This window comes from Rhincodon typus, chromosome 36 (assembly GCF_021869965.1).
Source record: "Rhincodon typus isolate 14 chromosome 36, sRhiTyp1.1, whole genome shotgun sequence".
NCBI lineage: Eukaryota > Metazoa > Chordata > Chondrichthyes > Orectolobiformes > Rhincodontidae > Rhincodon > Rhincodon typus.
Window position 1 is genome coordinate 10,194,533 of NC_063367.1, and position 19,410 is coordinate 10,213,942.

Genomic DNA, 19,410 nt, shown 5'->3' on the forward strand with positions numbered 1-19,410 from the left:
GCCTCCCCCTTTCTCCCTATTTATTTCAGAATCCCCTTCCCCTCCCCCATTTCTGAAGAAGGATCTAGACCCAAAACGTCAGCTTTCCTGCTCCTCTGATGCTGCTTAGCCTGCTGTGTTCATTCAGCTCTACACCTTGATATCTACCATGGAATCTAGTACATTTTTAGTTAATGCATCAGAATTTATCCCCAATTCCCCTTTGTTATACAGAGAAATGAAAAATGCTTGGTTATTTATTTGTGCCTTCATTTCAAAATTCCACCTCAATTGTTTACATAATCCTGAAGTCTTAGTCCTCACTTGTACTCCGTGCTGTTTGCACCAGAAGAATTCCTGGTCCCAGCAATCTCTTCTCCATCTTTCATCCAATAACTGCCATTGCTGAGAATTGGTGCCAAGGTCAGGTTACAATACAGGATGATAGGTGGACTTCCATGTTTTAAAACAATGTCTTCAGATGGTGTGATCTTTGGCTCTAAAATACAGAGCAAAATAAAAGTTGTTAGTAAACATAAAATTGGTGTCAGGCAGACAACAAATACAGCAAACTTCAGCCACTTGAAAACACAACAATTCTTTAAATGGAGTGCTGTACTGAAGTGCTTGTTTCTTACATATTCACTAAGGTTTTGTCAATCATCCGTTGATAAATATCTATCACTAGAGTCAGTTGTACAGCACGGAAACAGACCCTTCGGTCCAATTCATCCATGCCAACCAGATATCCTAAATTAATCTAGACCCATTTGCCAGCATTTGATCCATATCCCTCTAAACGCTTCCTATTTGTATAGCCATCCAGATGCTTTTTACATGCTGTAATTGTACCAGCCTCCAAGTTATTATATTGAATAGTTTGTTTTCGCAGCAAATAAAAGTGCCATGTTGTCTAGAGCTCAATGTAACTAGTATTTGCTAATAAGTGATAACAAGGTGTAGAGCTGGATGAACACAGCAGGCCAAGCAGCATCAGAGGAGCAGGAAAGCTGACGTTTTGGGCCCAGACCCTTCTTCAGAAAATATATCTGCTAATAGTTAAGGTCATGGACAGATTTGTTGCTACTAGTTTAATTGAGAAAGCTGGCACTTCAAGATTATTTGTTATGAATCTAGAAAAAATAGTTACCAAAAAAAGTACAAAAACCATGGTGAAAATCAGCATCAGCATCAGCATATCATCCATGTCACACTGGCTTTCCTGCCAATAAAGTCTTCACTTACTAATAATGTGATTGCAAAAACAACCACCAGATGGGAACAGACTATTGAAGGATTTTAATAGCACTCAGGCCAACAGAGAATTTAGTCCCTCAGCAGAGAATGAGTAATTTCATAATGCAAAAATATATTAATGAGATTTGCAGTCTCTCTTTGTAGCAAAATAAGATGTACACCATTAATTCACCCATTTCAATGCAATTGCAAAGTCCCTCTGTTCCCAAAAGGGTTAAATGAAATTTTAACAAAATTTGTCTGGTATTGGTTGGGAACTGGAGATGGATTTCTAGAGTATCGGTTAAGGAACTAGCTTACAAATCCAAGTTGACACCAGATGAAGTTTTCATTGTAATATCAATTAAGATGCCAACAGTTGTAAATAAAAAAGAAATATGGATAGAAAGAGTGCTCAAATGACCAATACCTCACCAGCAATTTGTATTCAACAGTTAGGCAAATAGTAACAAAATCTTGGTTACAGAAGTAGGAATTGCCTGCAAAGAATCTACAAGAATGGCCCTCAACACTAGCTGCAGTGGAATCAAGAAGGATTTGTAAGCAGATCCAGTCTGACCATCAGGGCTGCTTATGGGTTGATCTGGGGTCTGCAGTAGGTCCTAGTTTCTAACCTGATGTGCTGATGTTAAGTATCCATTGTGAATTAAGAAATTCTTTAGGTGAAAGTTCCAAAAAGAAATCAATTGGACTTGAAACATTAACTGTTTCCACGTTCAAAGATACAGTCAGACCTGTTAAGCTTTCCCAGCAAATTCTGTTTCCATTTCAGATTTCCAGCTTCCACAGTTGATTATTTTTATCCTCAGTTACGGGTTAGTCAATTTTACAATCTAGGTCAGTAACTAGCTTGCCAAACTAAATTTAAGAAATGTGATGAGCGTGAGTCAAGTTCCAGACATTTACGTATAATAGTAAACACCCATGGCAATTTAAATTTTCAATGGTAAGACCCATAAACCATTAACTGTGCACTTTTTTCCTGAGTTGAGGTTACGTGACTAAAATAAACTGTTGATTACAGATGAGATTGGAAGCTCAGCTGGGAACAAAAATTTTCAATCCTGTACCCACTCTGCCTCCCGTCCACTTGTACAAATTGGGAGTAGGACTAGGCCATTCAACCACTCAAGCCTATTCCACTGTTTGGTAAGATCAGTTGATTGGATTGCTGAACTCAGTTTCTCTTTACCCCCAAATCCTTGGACTCCCTTGTCATTCAAGGATCTATTCACTCCTCTCTAAAAAGATTCAATAACCCTGCTTTCACTGCATTCTGGGAAACAGAATTCCACAGGTCAAGTTCCACCTCCTTTTTGAATTGGAGACACATTATTCTTAAACCACGTTCTCTCTTGCCAGTCTCTCAGGAGGGAGAAACATCCATCCACTCTTCAATATCTTAAATTTTTCAATAAGACCAACTACAAGTCTTCAAAACTCCAATGGATACATACCCAACCTGCTCAATCTTTCCTCATGAGAGCCCTCTCATCCCAGGAATCGAGTCCACTTTTTTCAGGACTGTTTGTAATGCAACTATATACTTAAGGACACTGAAACAGTGCAAAATACTGAAGATGGGGCGTTACGAAACACCCTGTACTGCAGCAGTACTAAAATGACTATTCCCCATGCAATAAATGCGATCTTTACCTCTTGCATTGTCCATTCACTATAAATTGCCATATCATCCCTCACATTGTCTAACTCCCCCATTAATTAATTTAAAGCCCTCACTAGAGATCTAGTTTTATCAATGACCAGAACACTGGTCCTAGCACAGCTTAAATGTAGACTGTCCCAACAATACAACTCCCACTTCCCCCAATACTTGAATCAATGTTCCATGAATTGAAATCCATTTATCATGTACCAAACTTCGAGTCACACATTTAACTCTCCAATCCATAAGAAATAAGAACAGGAGTAGGCAGTTCAGCTCCTGGAGCCTGCTCTGCCATTTAACAGGCTCATGGCTGAACCAACTCTCCTCACACCCACTTTCCTGCCCTTTTCCACCATAATCCTAGGTTCTTGAGCAGCAGGGGAATCGATCTCTGCTTTAAAAGTATGCAAGTTCTCAGCCCACACAGTTCTGAGACAAGATGATCCAAAGACACTCAACCCTCAGAAGAAATTGCTCATCTCAGTCGTAAATTGGTGCCCCTCAATTCTCAGACTACGCCCTCTAGTCCTAGGATCTCCCGTGAGGGGAAACATTCTCTCAGCATTTACCCAGTCAAGTCCCGTAAGAATCCTGTATGTTTCAGAGACCACCTCTTATTCTTCTAACTTTCAATCAATAGAGTCCCGAACTTTAAAATTTTTTGAGAAGATTTTTAGCTCGGGTTGTGGAGAAGGTTGTAGACTTGCTTGCCAAGCCGGACATCTTACTGGGGTCATCCTGGTGAACCTTCTCTCAACTGCCTCTAATTACATATCTTTTCTTAAGTAAAGGGATGAAAAATGCTTGCTATACTCCAAACATGGTCTCACCAACACCTGTGCAGTTGCACAAAGTCTTCCTTACGCTTCTGTTCCAACCCCCTTGAACTAAGGGCCAACATTCCATTTGCCTTCCTGATTACCTGCTATACCCGCATGCTAGCTTTCTGTGTTGCGTGCACAAGTACTGTATGTCAATTTGCTGGTGGCTCAGGTAATAATATTACCTTTAAAAGGGTTTGCTTTTCAATTGTAAGGTCCAGCTGCTCATACCTACACCTACTTTCACATCTAGAACCTGACTCTACCTCTACACCTGTTACCCAAATTTTGCATGTGCTGAAGTATCCTACAGCCTCAACTGCACAATACATTACTGGCTGGCCTCCCAAGACTGTTCAAACATCAGACCTACTGTGCCAAAATGCAGCTGCCTGTATCTCATCCCAATCACCTTCAGTTGTTGATTAGGATCCAATATCAATCTCCCATTACAGTTTTGAAATTCTCACCATAAAGTTTAAACTACTTTCCCTAACTTTTACATTATAAACACTCACTCTCAACCTTTCTTCACCTGCCCTTTGAAGTCATAGCTCCTCAACTTCTACCACCTCTTAACCATAAATCCACTATGCTCTGTTGCAAGGTGTCTTCAACTAAACCAATTTCCCTGAAAGTCCCTGCATAAACCTCTCTGCCATCCGTGCTGCTCGTTACAGATCCATTCCCCTGCTCTAGCACAAAAGGCCTGTAGCTTTATTTTCTTCAAGCCCATCCAATTTCCTTGTCAAATAAAATTGATTTCACTTCTGTAACCTTCATGGGTAGTGGGTTCCAAGTCATTACCACTTGCTGTGTTAAAAAGCTCTTCTCACTCCATCCCCTACTCCCAGTGCCTGCCCTCCAACTTTTGACCAAAACCTTGCCCGAGTACCCACAGTCGTTGTGCCATCAGCTTTAAATCGATGCTAATGAAACCAGTCATCACACTTTGTTATAAGTGAATTTGCCCTGTTAATTGCCCAGAATCTTGAGTAACAAACACCTAAAGTAAATATACTTTCATGGCTCACGACCCAGAAAATTCAATTTATTCACAATAATATATAGGTTCTATACGAAAAAGGGTCCCGACCCGAAACGTCAGCTTTCCTGCTCCTCTGATGCTGCCTGGCCTGCTGTGATATCTCTGACTCCAGCATCAGCAGTTCTTACTACCTCTAGGTTGTATACCCTGTTCAGTTCTCATGATCAACAGTTGTTACTAAATTTTTTTTTATTTCTGACATGGTTATGCAGTTTAAATCAAAAGTAGCCGCCAATCTATAAGATATAGTTACCATTATGTTCACAAAATCACATATTCAGTTCATCAATGGAAGTTATCTTTTATATTAGCAATTTGTATACTGATTTTACTTTATTTCTCAATATAGTTTCAGCCTCAAGAGTAGCAATATAGAGATAGTTGATTAATACTAATTAAGAGGCAGAATCATACTATCATAATTCCAGCAGCTGAAGCCATTTAGTATATCCTGTCTACATTAGTTTTACATTGGATCTAATTTCTATCCAATTCCACTCTCTGCCCACTCCATTATCACACTTGCCTTATAACCTTCAATTTATATCAAGTCTTCATCTAACCACTTTCTACGTACACGTGCTTCTTTTATTCTCTCGTGGGAGATGAGCATTGCTAACTGACCAGCATTTATGGCCCGGCCCTCGTTGCATTGCTAATACATTCGAAATTTCCATCAGTATTTGCCTGGAAATATTTTGAATCGCATTGCCATTTACTCCATAGAAATTATTATTTTTTTCAGACACTTCCATCAACAGTTTTCAATAACAAAACGGAAAAGCAATAGATTCCTTTTTAAATTAGGAGATTAAACATCAAATACGATGCACCCAGACATAAAAAAAGAAATTGGATGGGCAAAATTCTGAAGACCACCAACAGCCCAAAACTGTAGTGATGTCATGACTCGAAGTTAGGTGATTTCCCCCCCCCTCTGTAAAACTACTTGAAATGCTTAAATTAAACAATACTGAAATATTTTGCAAAACTTTACAAGTTATTCTTGCAGTTTTATAGGCTAGTTCATTATTTCATTTGTTTTTTTTTAAAAAATATTGGATCGCATGACAGGCATCATAACAGACTGCAAAGTAGAAGAAACCACACATCCCAATTCTGTCCATTCAGGTTTTAGACAAACAGCATTTATTGTCAATAATCTCAACAGGCTGAGCCTTGAGCACATGGAAGGTAAAACGCTTTAACCTTCACTGAGTCTTCAAAAGTTAATTCAACCCTGCAACACAATAGTTCAAAATATTTTGCCCTTCCTTTGATCTTTTAAAGTTTCCAATGCAACTCCAAAGTCGAATGGACAGTACAGGATCATAATCTCACTCATGCCCATATTATGTCTAATGTCTTTACAGTTCTGTAACTGATTTTTTTTTGTCTATTTTGTCTACTTACAAAAAAAAATGATATATCATTCTTTTTTCACACAGGAGAAATGTCACTATTTACAGTGGAATGCCACATTGAATTATTCACAGATAACACGGTGTAAAGCTGGATGAACACAGCAGGCCAAGCAGCATCAGAGGAGCAGGAAAGCTCACGTTTCGGGTCGAGACCCTTCTTCAGAAATGGGGGAGGGGAAGGGGATTCTGAAATAAATAGGGAGAGAGGGGGAGGTAGATAGAAGATGGATAAAGGAGAAGATAGGTGGAGAGGAGACAGACAGGTCAAAGAGGCGGGGTTGGAGCCAGTGAAGGTGAATGTAGGTGGGGAGTTAGGGAGGGGATAGGTCGGTCCAGGGAGGACGGACAGGTCAAGGAGGTGGGATGAGGTTAGTGGGTAGGAGATGGGGGTGGGGCTCGAGGTGGGAGGAATGGTTAGCTTTCCTGCTCCTCTGATGCTGCTTGCCCTGCTGTGTTCATCCAGCTCTACACCGTGTTATCTCAGATTCTCCAGCATCGGCAGTTCCTACTATCTCTTGAATAATTCACATATCATATTTGCCACTCCAGTATTTCTATTTAAGAAGCTCCAATTTCTGGCAGGTCAGCAGAAATTAACCCCTTCTGGACTACTGAATGTCAGCCACAAATCGAGCAAAAGGGGACACTGCATGTGTTTTGAACAATTAAAAACAATACATTATGGACATTGTAAAGAAGTGATCCCTTAAAATTCCTTTTGAGAGACATTGACACTAAAAGCGATACTATTGCAGGCAAATCTATAGTGAGATTATTTGGAACACAGAAGAGATGAAAGGGTGTGGTCAACACACATTCTAATCTGTAGGATAGGAAAGCAAGTGAAAATGGTGGTAGGGTTGTGGTGGTGTGTTTGGAATAGGAGAAAAGAAAGAGAAGAGGTAAAAGAATTTTCAACAGGATCATTGCTTTCAATGCCTACTCACCATTCCGAATGACCGTGTTCTCCTTCCTATTTTTGATAGCATTAAGTAACTTATCAATATTATTGAAAAACGAAGGATTAAAGCAAGATGTAAATGCATAGTGCAGTTAATCTGCAATATCTAACTTCTGTTTTCAAAAACAAAAAGGACTGGAATCACGATTGGCAATATTAGCAGACTAGTACTTAATGGATTTCTAGGACATCTGTCTGTTCACCATTTTAAATACAGATATTATTCTGCAAGTTTTGGATGCTGAAAAGTACAAACCCTATAGTGTAACAGCATCATTTGTATAATTAGAGCATAATGCACAGCGTTTTTAAAAGCAAATGAAGGTCAATGGTCTACAGTAGAGAGAAGTTTCACATCGTAGTATGGTTATACTGCCACCATTAAAAGGTTCAATAATTTAAGTGAGTATTCTTATCTACTTCCAGAATACCATGTGCCTGGAAGTGAATTTTTAAACTCTTATTACAGTTAAAACTGCATGAGACGGCGTTAAATTCTTAGATATCTCAACATTTTACAATACTCAATCTCTTGGGTCAGGCATGCACTTTTGCATTAATGTGCATTCCAAAGAGCTGTTTATCAAAATGAGGGTGGCTAACAGTTTGAAAAATGAAGAATTCTGAAGGAAAGGGCTTCATGGTGCAATTCAAGTCATTTTCATGGAATCGCTCAAGACATTTGAATACTGAACCCAATCAATCACAGTAAAGCAGACAGTGGTCATGAAAGAGATCAGAGTACAACTGCTAATAATCGAAAAAGTGTTTCTGTTAGAAACGTTAGCGAAATAAATAATGAAAAGCACTTCAATTTAAACAAACAAATAATCAGCAGCCCCTATTCTTGTAATTTTAAAGGAAAAAATATCTATATCCTTGGTTATCACCAACATGATGTTTCATTGTTAATTTTGTGGTGAGCTACCGTGGCTACTTTCTTAAAGGGCCATTATTAAGTTAGTCATCTCCAATGCAACTTCAGAAACTATCCATGTTGTCTTATAATTCCATCCACAACACTCCTCCCACACCCCAACCAATCCCAGCATCCAGAATGAAGTCCTCTGCATTCATTCAAAACAAAAATGACCTTAAATGCAGAAGTTTGAGCTCATGGTTCTCTCTAAAATTTACTTCTGAAAGACACTGACATGATCCTTGAGAGCAAGCCAGCATTTTGAATCCATTCAATTATGCACAAATTGAAGCTTGTCAGCCAGTTCAGCAAATATGCAAGTTTACAAATTTACTTGTCCTTCTTTCCAAATAAAATTTACACTGGGGTGACGTTAAGGCAGTACATGGCAGATTAGTTGGAAATTTTTAGCAGATAACACAGAAGTAAAGCTGTTTTTAGCACAGTAAAAATGCACTGCTAGCTGTGTGCACTTCTTTCAACAACATAGAACACAACTTTTAAATAAAAACTCTTTAAAAGCAGGAGATGTCAGAATTTGCTGGTTAGACACATCAGATTTTCTTTTTTTTAAAGTAGTCCAATTTCAAACTCTTTGATGTCTTATGCATTCTGTCCTTGGAAGGTAGAAAAAGAGATCAAAAATATAAGAATCAAGTAAGTTAATTTTGTTGATGGTGTCACTGTTATGGCTATTAAATTAAATGTACTGTAACGTATTTAATCGTCTACGACTTGGATAGCAAGGTCTAATACATATAAAGGTCTAATAAGTTGTGTTCCTCAGCCATTTTTAGAATGGTTTTCAGAATTGTGTCACTGCATCATTTTTTTCCCCTGACCCATGCAGCCACAGAAACCAATCAGCATTCACTGCACCTCCCTTTGCAGTTCGTTGTGCTGTCTGTCCCACATCCAACACATTAGGTAAGAATAAAGTGCACGCACGCACACACACACAAAGATATACATCAGCACTCTTGTGGCTGGCCGTGGCGGCTTTGAAAGAAAACCAAATCTGGTTAGGTTTGCATCTCAAGCACACTCATTACAAAGATTGATGATAACAAAAAACTTATTGTCCATGGAATACTAAGCAGGTAAGGAATTTGTGGGACAAACACATCACAATATTAACGAAGGCAGAGTAAAGTGACTTGAATACTGGGATTTTTTTGAACAGTTAAGTCACACAAACTAGAGGCATCATGAAGAGGAAAGGCAAGACAAAGTGCGTTTTGAGGGGCATTTCTAGACTATTAAGGAGAGTGCAGGTCTACAACATCATAAATGGAGAAGGGTGGTGGGAAAATCTTAAAAAAAGACAACAGGGAAGGAGCAAGGTCTTGCTGACCAGCAGGAACTACTATGGTACCACTATATGTAGTACTCACTTGGTAGGATGACAACAGTGGCCTGGGCTCGTATCCAGGTAATGGCTGGATTTTGTCGGAGGTCGTTCCGCCTGGGGTCGTTGCTGGCCCTGCACTCGTAAGTCCCCGTATCTTCTAGAGCCAACCTAGTGACACGCAGCACACTCACTCCATTGCTGCCGTAAGCTGTATTTATTGAAACCCGCCGTTTCCGAGCACCATCCCACAGCTGTATGAACGAGTCGCCCCTGTTGACCTCAGCATACCACCACTGGATCTCTGGTGTGGGGTTCCCTACCACATCACAGTACAGCTCAAAGGTGTCGCCTGTCAGCTTAGTTTCTGACAAGGGTGACTTGACAAACCCAGCTGGAGGGATGGCAGTAGAAATGTAGTGATAGAGCAATCAAAGAAACCCTAAACTCTGAAAATATTATTAACTCTAGACAGCTTAAAACTAAAATTGTTTAATTCTAGATTAGTTTAGAGAACAATAGAAGAAAACAGTACACAACAAGAACAAGTTACAATGTTAGGTACTGAAATGGATAAAGGGTACATAAGAAATGTGGAGTATGAAAGTAGTAGCTAGTTTTACAGTCAAGGCTTCCTTGGTGAAAGAATAATTGTTGGCCCTCAGAAAGAAGAATATCCAATGGATTAAATAGAACAAAATATTATCAAACAGAAAAAAAAAGAGGAGAATAAACTCTTTAGAAATTTGTGATATGCACAGGCTAAAGTACAAAAGAAATCAGGATACTGATGCTCGTGTTCTTTGTCCTGGCCACATTAAGACATTTTGAATTTGTAGTTACCTGGTGACTAGCAAATTACATGGATCATTACTAATCACTATATGCAACAGTTGGCTTTTGAGGATGAATTACCTTTACTGGACAGGAAACGTGTCCTGAGCAGGAAAAATTCAGCAACCTCCCCAGAAATGCTTTTTTTTTTTTTTAAAAAAAAACTCCACGAAATATACCCAACTCCATTATACCTGAACATCAAGAACAGATATAAATAAGCCACTTGATTCATTTTATTGCACTGGGAAATCTAACCAGAGGTAACCACCTCCTTATTCAGTATCCAATAATTGAGAAACAAGGTGGTGATAAAAGCTTTTTGAGAAGCAAGTTCAGCTATTCTGTACAATTGTTAATCTGATCAAACATCTCTACACATACTGTATTGCTTGCAACATTCACTGGACTTGAACGTGCAAAGCACAGTCACAACTAAGTACAGAGAAACCAAAGAAAGGTTTTACAAAATCAGAATTACAGATTACATGAAGCTTTATCAATAGCTAACTGTAGTATTGTGCATGAATATTGGACTATGCTCAATTTTTGATCAGCATTTTATGCAAATTCTAAATTCCCTTCCACGAATACTTAATGAAATCTTAGATACAAAGAGTTGAGTAAAAGTGATGTGTAGGCTCTAACCAATAGATGATGGATTAGAATAAGTTCCTAAACTCTGTTCTGTGACCCTTGGCACCTATTTTTGCGAAAACAAGTGTATGAATTGAGAAATTAATTTACTAGCCTGAAGACATATTCATAGAATTGTTATGGTGCTGATGGAGGCCATTCTGCCTGTGCTTGCACCAGCTCTTTATTTTAAACTTTCCTGCCTTCCTTCCATAAATCTACACATCATTTGTCTAACAAGTGATCCAAATAGCCTCTTGAATGCATAAACCTGTCTCAACCACACTTCCAAGCAGCATATTCTACACCGTAACTATTGTGTGAAAAAGTTTCTTCTCACCTCACATGGTTTGCTTCTTTTACAAAACACAAACAATGCTCAATAGCTTGCAATCCTTTTGACAGACACAGCTTCTTCCCATCTATTTTACTCACTATTTTGAAAATGTCTATCAAATCCACTTTTCTCCCTCTCCTCTCCAAGAGAAACAATCCTAACTGCTCCACTTTTTTTAATATAACTGAAGTTCTTCATCCCTCGACCATTCTCTCAAACCTCTTCTGTACTCTGTCCAATGCATTCACATCTTTCATAGATCATGGGGATCAGAACTGTATGCAGTACTCCAGCTGAGGTCGAATCACTGTCCTATATAAATTTCAGCATAATCTCCTTGCTCGTCCTTTATGTCCCTATTAATGAAACCTACAAAATTACATACTTTATTAACAGCTCTCTCTACCTGTCCTGTCACCATTAATGACTTATGCACATGTACAGCTAGATCTTTCTGCTCCTGTACACCCTTTAAAATAGTACTTGCTTTGAAGGACAAAACAAGTTTCTCAAGGTTGTTAAGATTAGGAGATGACACTAGCCATACACAATTGTTGTATTTCCATTCCTAATATGTACATCACCAATTTTTGCACTACAAGTCTGATTCTCGGTCATTTTCACAACATCTGAAAGATAAAAACTGAAAAAAAAACTTCAGTGAACAGCTACACTTACATTTTCTAGTTTTAAATCTTTATATTCAAGTGTTCAAAAGATGCAAGGATTGGATTGGGGCTGGATTCAGCAGCATTTCAATTTTCAATCTTTCCTTCATGTTCAAATTTGTTCATGGACTAATTTCTCCTATCTCTAACCTGCCTGGGTCCACAATCTTCAGTAGTTTCAGGGCCCCTCTGCCTCCCTGATTTTAATTAACATATCAAGTAATGTCTCTGGCTAACAACAACTAAACTGGCATGTTTTGTCAACAAAATTTCTGGAAAACATCAGCTGAATAGTTATACACTAAAAACTGGTTGGATACAAACTCAAGATTCAACCTTCGTTTAAACATCCAATGCACATAATCACAAAGTCGGTCTGAAAAGGAGGGACTGTTTAGTCTAAAGCTCAATACCAAATGTGAAGGCAGCAAAGCATCACCTCATTTAACTAAATTACCAAGAGTGAAGAAACAGGTACCATTAATCTTCTTTGTGCTTGTAATGTCCTAGTGCTGTAACAGTTATTTGAAGGATCAAGTATAGGTAGTCCAATGCTAGTGAAGACTTCATGTGAAAATTTGTTTCCATGAATTACTGCTGCATGAAATACAGAACAGCCAAAAAACTGCAATAAAAATACTGCAGGATGGCATTTTTAAAATCCTATTATAATAGGTGGGTTTAATACTGGTCTCCATTCCTTTAAAACCAGAATATAGGATGAAAGGATCACATATCTAAATCTTGTAATTGCTTGGTATGAATCTGCAATACAATATTCTCCCCAGCAACGCATTATTTAGCAAACTAATTCCAATGTCACATGTCAATTATGATGGTAACAGATAGAAATAGAACAGCACCTTAGTGCAATACACTAAAAGCTCATTTGAGGCTTGGTAAAATAGGGGATTTTGATCTGCAGTTGTGTAGGTTTATAGCTAGATTTAAAACAATAATACACTGGATTCCAGTTTATTAGCACAAAATGAAAATGACAGGTTTGAGTAACAAATCTAAAATTCCATGGAACATGATTTGGACTTGGTCAGCTGGAAGATACTCATCAGCTCAGTCACAATTACTTATGGGAAGGAACATGGATAAGATGTTCTACTGATGTTTGAAACTGAAAATGTGGACAGAAAACAGAGACAGATTCCTTCAAACAAGCATCTCTCCAACCATGGGATCCATCTGTAGTGATCTACAGGTTGCCCAGAGGCTATGTACCTGCAATGCTCAATATGCATCTGAAGATACCTGGCCTCAGATCAAATGGAAAGATGCACATACCTTATGACTGGCTATCCTTTAGATAACTGACTTCTTCACATTGCTGCCTGGACTGAAAGCAAAAGGTTTGCGGTGAATGAATTTATCAAGTAATGGGCCAAATGGCCTGCTTCCACACTGTAGGGATTCTACAATTCTAAGTAAATATACAGCACACATCCCTCTCATCCCAGCCTCTTTGACCTGACACAACCTGTCCATCTTCTCCCACCTATCCGTCCTACCCACCCCACTGACCAATCCCCACCAATTCCTACTTGTACTCACCTATCACCATCCCACCGACCTTCCCCAGCCCCAACCCTCCTCTCTCTATTTATTTCCCAGCTCCCTTCCCCCTCATCATTTCTGAAGAAGGGTCCTGACCCAAAATGTCAACTTTCCTGCTCTTCTGATGCTGCCTGGCCTGCTGTGTTCCTCCAGCTCCATACTGTGTTGTCTCTGACTCCAGCATCTGCAGTTCTTGCTATCACAAAGTTCGTAATGTTGCTTTAAACTGATCTTATTCATATATTTTTCCTATCCATTATAATATTGCTTTCATCCCATTTCTTGGTTACTGTTTTATTAAGGAAATTTGAAAATTTCTCTTCACGCGCAAAGTCTAAGTTTCTATTTAACTCATCAACCACATCACCATACAACAGAGCAGATTGCAACCACCATATTTTATCCCTACAAAATAAAGTGGTCTTGACTCTGCCTTTTTTTTGGTCAACTCTAAGATCCGTACACAGACAAAATATCTTTTAAAAAAACAAGTAAACCAAATAAACCAGTTCTACAAAACAAGGCATCTTTCATCTCGTGAACAGTGTGCCTAACCAGAGTTTCAGTTTAATCAAGGGCAATCAGCACTTGTCAGAAGGCACACACTATGCACAGAATAAAATCAAACTTCTTTTTTCACAAACTTCTTGTTTCAGACATACTTTCACAGTAGGAATATTTTACATTTCACCAGTATAATGCAAAGGAAGTAAGCAACAGAATCTAAAAGTGTATTAAATCTCTTTGACCCCACCACCAACTATCCTTTGTTTTTCAAAGCAGACACTTTGCATTGATGAGATGAAGGAATAAATAGTAAAATATTCCTTAGGCAGTTTTATAGCAGCTCCCACTGGCTGCCTATCCAACCTATAATGCAAGAAAGGTGGACCCAGAAACAGCTATAGAGTCAAGGGATGCAAAATCCAAGCCCTAACCCATGTTAAACTTTGTGGCTGTACAGAACATTGCCAAGACTACTTTTAGAATACTGGTCACCTTTCTCTATAAAAAAAAGTCGTTAAACTTGACAGGGTGCAGGAAAGATTTACAAGGATGTTGCCAGGATTGGAGGGTTTGAGCTACAGGGAGAGGCTGAATAGGCTCAGGTATTTTTTCCCCTGGAGCAGAGACTGAAGGGTGATCTTATAGAGATTTCTAAAATCATGAGGGGCTTGGATAAGGTGAATAGCCAAAGATCTTTTTACTTGGTTGGGGAGTCCAAAGCTAGTGGGCATAGGTTCAAGGTGACAGCGGAAAGATTTAAAAAGAATCTGAGCGGCAACTTTTTCACTCACTTTATAGGCATCTAGATGGGTATATAAATACGATGGGTTGACAGGGATGTGGGCCAAATGCTGGCAAATGGAACTAGATCAGATTGGTATGTCTGGTCAGCACAGATGAGTTGGACCAAAAAGTCTGTTACTGTGCTGTTTAACCCTATGACTCTAAATCTGGGGATGAGAGTGACTCAGACTCCAATGAGAAGAGAAAGGCTTCAGGCAAGATGAAATGATGCAGTCGTGACAGAAGTGATGAGAGGCAACGAATAGATTGTCTGTTGCCTGTCACTTGTGGTACAAATGTAACTTGCCACTTGCCCGAATTATTGTTCAGATGTTGCTGCAATTGGACATGGACTGCCTCAGCATCTAAATTGAAACTTATCTTCATCATAGTCACCATGAAGCCATTGTCATTGGTGCAACAAAAAAAAAAAAAAAAAAAATCCCAGCTGGGTCACTAGTGCCCTTTGGGGAAGGAAATTTGCCATCCTCATCTGACTGTTTTGAGCAGGATAATCACTTCCCCTCCGAGACACTCACCATTCTGACTTAAGAATGTTCCTTCACTACTGCTGGATTAGAATCCTGGAATTCCCTCCCTGAGGGCTTTGATGACCTACTACAGCAGACGGCTGTAGTTCAAGGCAGCAGCTCACTACAACCTCCTCAAGGGGAGCTAGGGACAGGCAATAAATGCTGGGCCAGTCAGTGATGCCCATGTCCCACGAGTGAATTAGTCTGTAATAATATTTCCAATCAGGCTAGGTCCAAAAACTTAAAAAATAAAAATAAAAAAAAAAAAAGGGTTACACCTATGGACAGCCTTTAATAGCTCTTCAAGACTAGTTATAAAGAACAAGGACAGGAAGAATGGCTTGACAAAAATCAGAAATTGCTGGAAAAACTCTGCAGGTCTGGCAGCATGCGTGGAGACAAAGCAGAGTTAACGTTTCGGGTAAGGTGACTCTTCATCATAACTTCAGAAAGGGCTAGTCATCTCAGATCAAGGAAACCTAAAAATTGTTGAGATCTTCATCCACATCACAGAGTTGTATTTATATAGCAGGTTTCGTGATCTCAAAACATCAGAGTTCTCTGCAGCCAATTAAGTGCTTTTTTAAATTGAAGTCTCCATTACAATTTGGGAAACATGACAGGCAATATGTGCACAACAAATTCATACAAAAAAAAAGAGAAACTGATCAGATAAAATGTTTCTGCTTACTGTTCTAAGCAAAAAATATTAGCCAGAACACAACTGAACTTATACCATATTATCTTACACATCCTGAAAGAACAACCAAGCCTCAGTTTGAAGTTTCATCCAAAAAACAGCAACAACAATGCATACTCTATCAGCATTGCAATAAGTTGTCAGTCAAGATGTGTGTTTTCAAGCCTCTGCAAGGACATGAAACCACAATCTTGTGATGATACATGGTTAGAAATATAGGCTTGATAAAGTAGTAAGTGCAACTAATTAGGTGTGGCACACATGGATATTAAAAACATTTAAAAAGATACATGGAGACATTAAACATGAACACTCTTCCTGCTAACTGTGAGAAGAACACCAAAAAGTGGGCTTGGATGCAAAACATGTACTGTATGCTATTAACTAAATTAATGCTCAGCACAGACAATAAAAAGTATGAACAATAAAAGTGAGGAATGACAAGATCTGGCAACATCACACCAGTGCAAAAATAAAATGCTAATTTCAGAAGAAACACAGCAACCATTCAATTGATAAAATGGTAAATGGTTTGATTACATTAGAATACCATTAGGAAATTGAGAGACGACACTCAGACAGAAATGAAACATCCTTATTGATAAAAGTACAAGACTGAAATAAGTGCAAGATGAAAGGAATGTACAGATACAAAAATGAAACATTTTTACTCCTTTATTCATTAACAGGGTGAGGGCGTCACTTGTGAGGCAGCATTTATTGCCCATCCCGAATTGTCCAGAGAGCAGTTCAGAGTCAATTGCGGTGGGTCTGGAGTCCCATGTTGGTCTAACCAAGTAAGGATGACTGTTTCGTTCCCTAAAAAGGACATTAGTGAACAAGATGGGTTTTTCTGACAATTGACAATGATCATCACTAGATTCTTAATTCCAGATATTTTCCTGAATTCAAATGCCACCATCTGCCATGGTGGGATTCGAACCCAGGTCCCCGGAATGTTATCTGGGACTCTGGATTAACAATCCAGCAATAATACCACTAGGCCATGGCCTCCCGTTGATAAATAAACATTTAATATTTTTTCCCTATTCATTTGTGGGATGTGGGCATCGCTGGCTGGTCAGCATTTCTTGCCCATCCCTAGTTGTCCTTGAGAAGGTGGTGGTGAGCTGCCTTTTTGAACCGCTGCAGCCCTCCTGCTGTGGGTTGATCCACAATGCTATTAGGAAGGGAATTCCAGGATTTTGACCCAGCAACGGTGAAGGAATGGCGATATATTTCCAAGTCAGGATGGTGAGTGGCTTGGAGGGGGGCTTGGAGGTGGTGGCGTTCCCATATGTCTAACGCCCTTATCCTTCTAGATGGAAGGGATCGTGGGTTTGGAAGGTGCTGTCTGAGGATCTTTGGTGAATTTCTGCACTGCATCTTGTGGATAGTACGCACTGCTGCTACTGAGCGTCAGTGGGAGAGGGAGTGAATGTTTGTGGATGTAGTGCCAATCAAGCGGGCTGCTTTGTCCTGGGTGGCATCAAGCTTCTTGAGTGTTGTTGGGGCTGTACGCATCCAGGCAAGTGGGGAGTATTCCAACATACTCCTGACTTGTGCCTTGTAGATGGCGGACAGGTTTTGTGGAATCAGGAGGCGAGTTAATCGCGCAATATTCAGAGCTTCTGGTGTGCTCTTGAAGCCACTGTGTTAATGTGGCAAGTCCAGCTCAGTTTTAGGTCAATGGTAACCCCCAGGATGTTGATAGTGGGGGTTTCAGTGATGATAACACCATTGAATGCCAAGGGACAGTGGTTAGATTGTCACTTATTGGTGATGGCATTTGTGTGGTGTGAATGTCACTTGCCACTTGTCAGCCCAAGGCTGGAAATTGTCCAGATCTTGTTGCATGTGAACACTGACTGTTTCAGTATCTGAGGAGTCATGAATGGTGCTGAACATTGTGCAATCATCAGCGAACATCCCCAGTTCAGACGTTATGAAGGAAGAAAGGTCACCGATGAAGCAGCTGAGGCTGGTTGGACCGAGGACACTACGCCGAGGAACTCTTGCAGAGATGATTGACCGCCAACAACCACAACCATTTCCTATGTGTCAGGTATGACTCCAACCACTTCAGAGTTTGCCCCAATACTCATTGATTCCAGTTTTGCTAGTGCTCCTTGGTGCCACACTCGGTTGAATGCAGCCTTGTTATCAAGAGCTGTCACTCTCACCTCACTTCTGGAATTCAGCTCTTTTGTCTGTGTTTGAATCAAGCTGTAATGAGGTCAGAAGCCGAGTGGCCCTGGCAGAACCCAAACTGGGTGTCACTGAGCAGGTTATTTCTGAGCAGGTGCTGCTTGATATCACTGTTGTTGACACCTTCCATCACTTTACTGATGACTGGAGAGAAGACTGACAGGGCGGTAACTGGCTGGGTTGGATTTATCCTGCTGTGTGTATACAGGACATATTTGGTCAATTTTCAACATTGGTCGGGTACATACCAGTGTTGTAGCTCTACTGGAACAGTTTGGCTAGGGGAGTGACAAGTTCTGGAGCAGAAGTCTTTGGTACTATTGCTGGAATGTCGTCAGGGCCCATAGCTTTTACAGTGTCCAGTGTTTCCAACCACTTCTTGATATCACATGGAGTGAATCGAATTGGCTGGTATCTGTAATGCTGGGGACCAATGGAGGGGGCCGAGATGGATCATCCACTTGGCACTTTGGGCTGAAGATTGCTTCAGCCTTATCTTTTGCAATGATGTGCTGGGTTCCTCCATCATTGAGGATGGGGATATTTGTGGAGCCTCTAATGAGTTGTTTAATTGTCCACCACCATTGATGACTGGATGTGAAGGACTGCAGGGCTTAGATCTGATCTGTTGGTTGTGGATCGCTTAGCTCTGTCTATCACTTGCTGCTTTTGCTGTTGGCATGCAAGTAGTCCTGTCTGGTGGACTCACCAGGTTGATACCTCATCTTCAGGTATGCCTGGTGCTGCTCCTGGCATGCCCTCCTGCACTCTGAACTAGGGTTAACCCCCTGGCTTGATGGTAATGGTTGAGTGGGGGATATGCCGGGCCATGAGGTTACAGATTGTGCTGGAGTACAATTCTGCTGCTGCTGATGGCCCACGGTGCCTCATGGATGCCCAGTCTGGAGTTGCTAGATCTGTGCAAAGTCTGTCCCATTTAGCACTGAGATAGTGCCACACAACACGATGGAAGTTGTTCTCAATGTGAAGGCGGGACTTCGCCTCCACAAGGACTGTGTGCTGGTCAATTTTACCGATACTGTCACGGACAGATACAACTGCAGCTACAGATTAGTAAGGATGAGGTCAAGTCTGTTTTTCCCTCACCACCTGCTGCAGACCCAGTCTAGCAGCTATGTCCTTTAGGACCTGACCAGCTCAATTAGAAGTACTGCTGCAGAGCCACTCTTGGTGGTGGACATTGAAATCCCC

The 19,410-nt window shown here is 40.1% G+C and overlaps 1 protein-coding gene across 1 annotated transcript in view; it reads right to left on the bottom strand.

Annotated features, from left to right (window-relative positions):
- The window catches only part of nptnb (neuroplastin b), a 55,527-nt gene that overhangs the window by 15,937 nt on the left and 20,180 nt on the right, over positions 1–19,410 (bottom strand). The window contains exons 2-3 of the mRNA XM_048617037.1: positions 9,473–9,820; positions 304–478 (exon numbers count right to left, since the gene is read on the bottom strand). Coding sequence (XP_048472994.1) covers positions 304–478; positions 9,473–9,820 — 523 coding nt within the window. The remainder of the gene's footprint in view (positions 1–303; positions 479–9,472; positions 9,821–19,410) is intronic.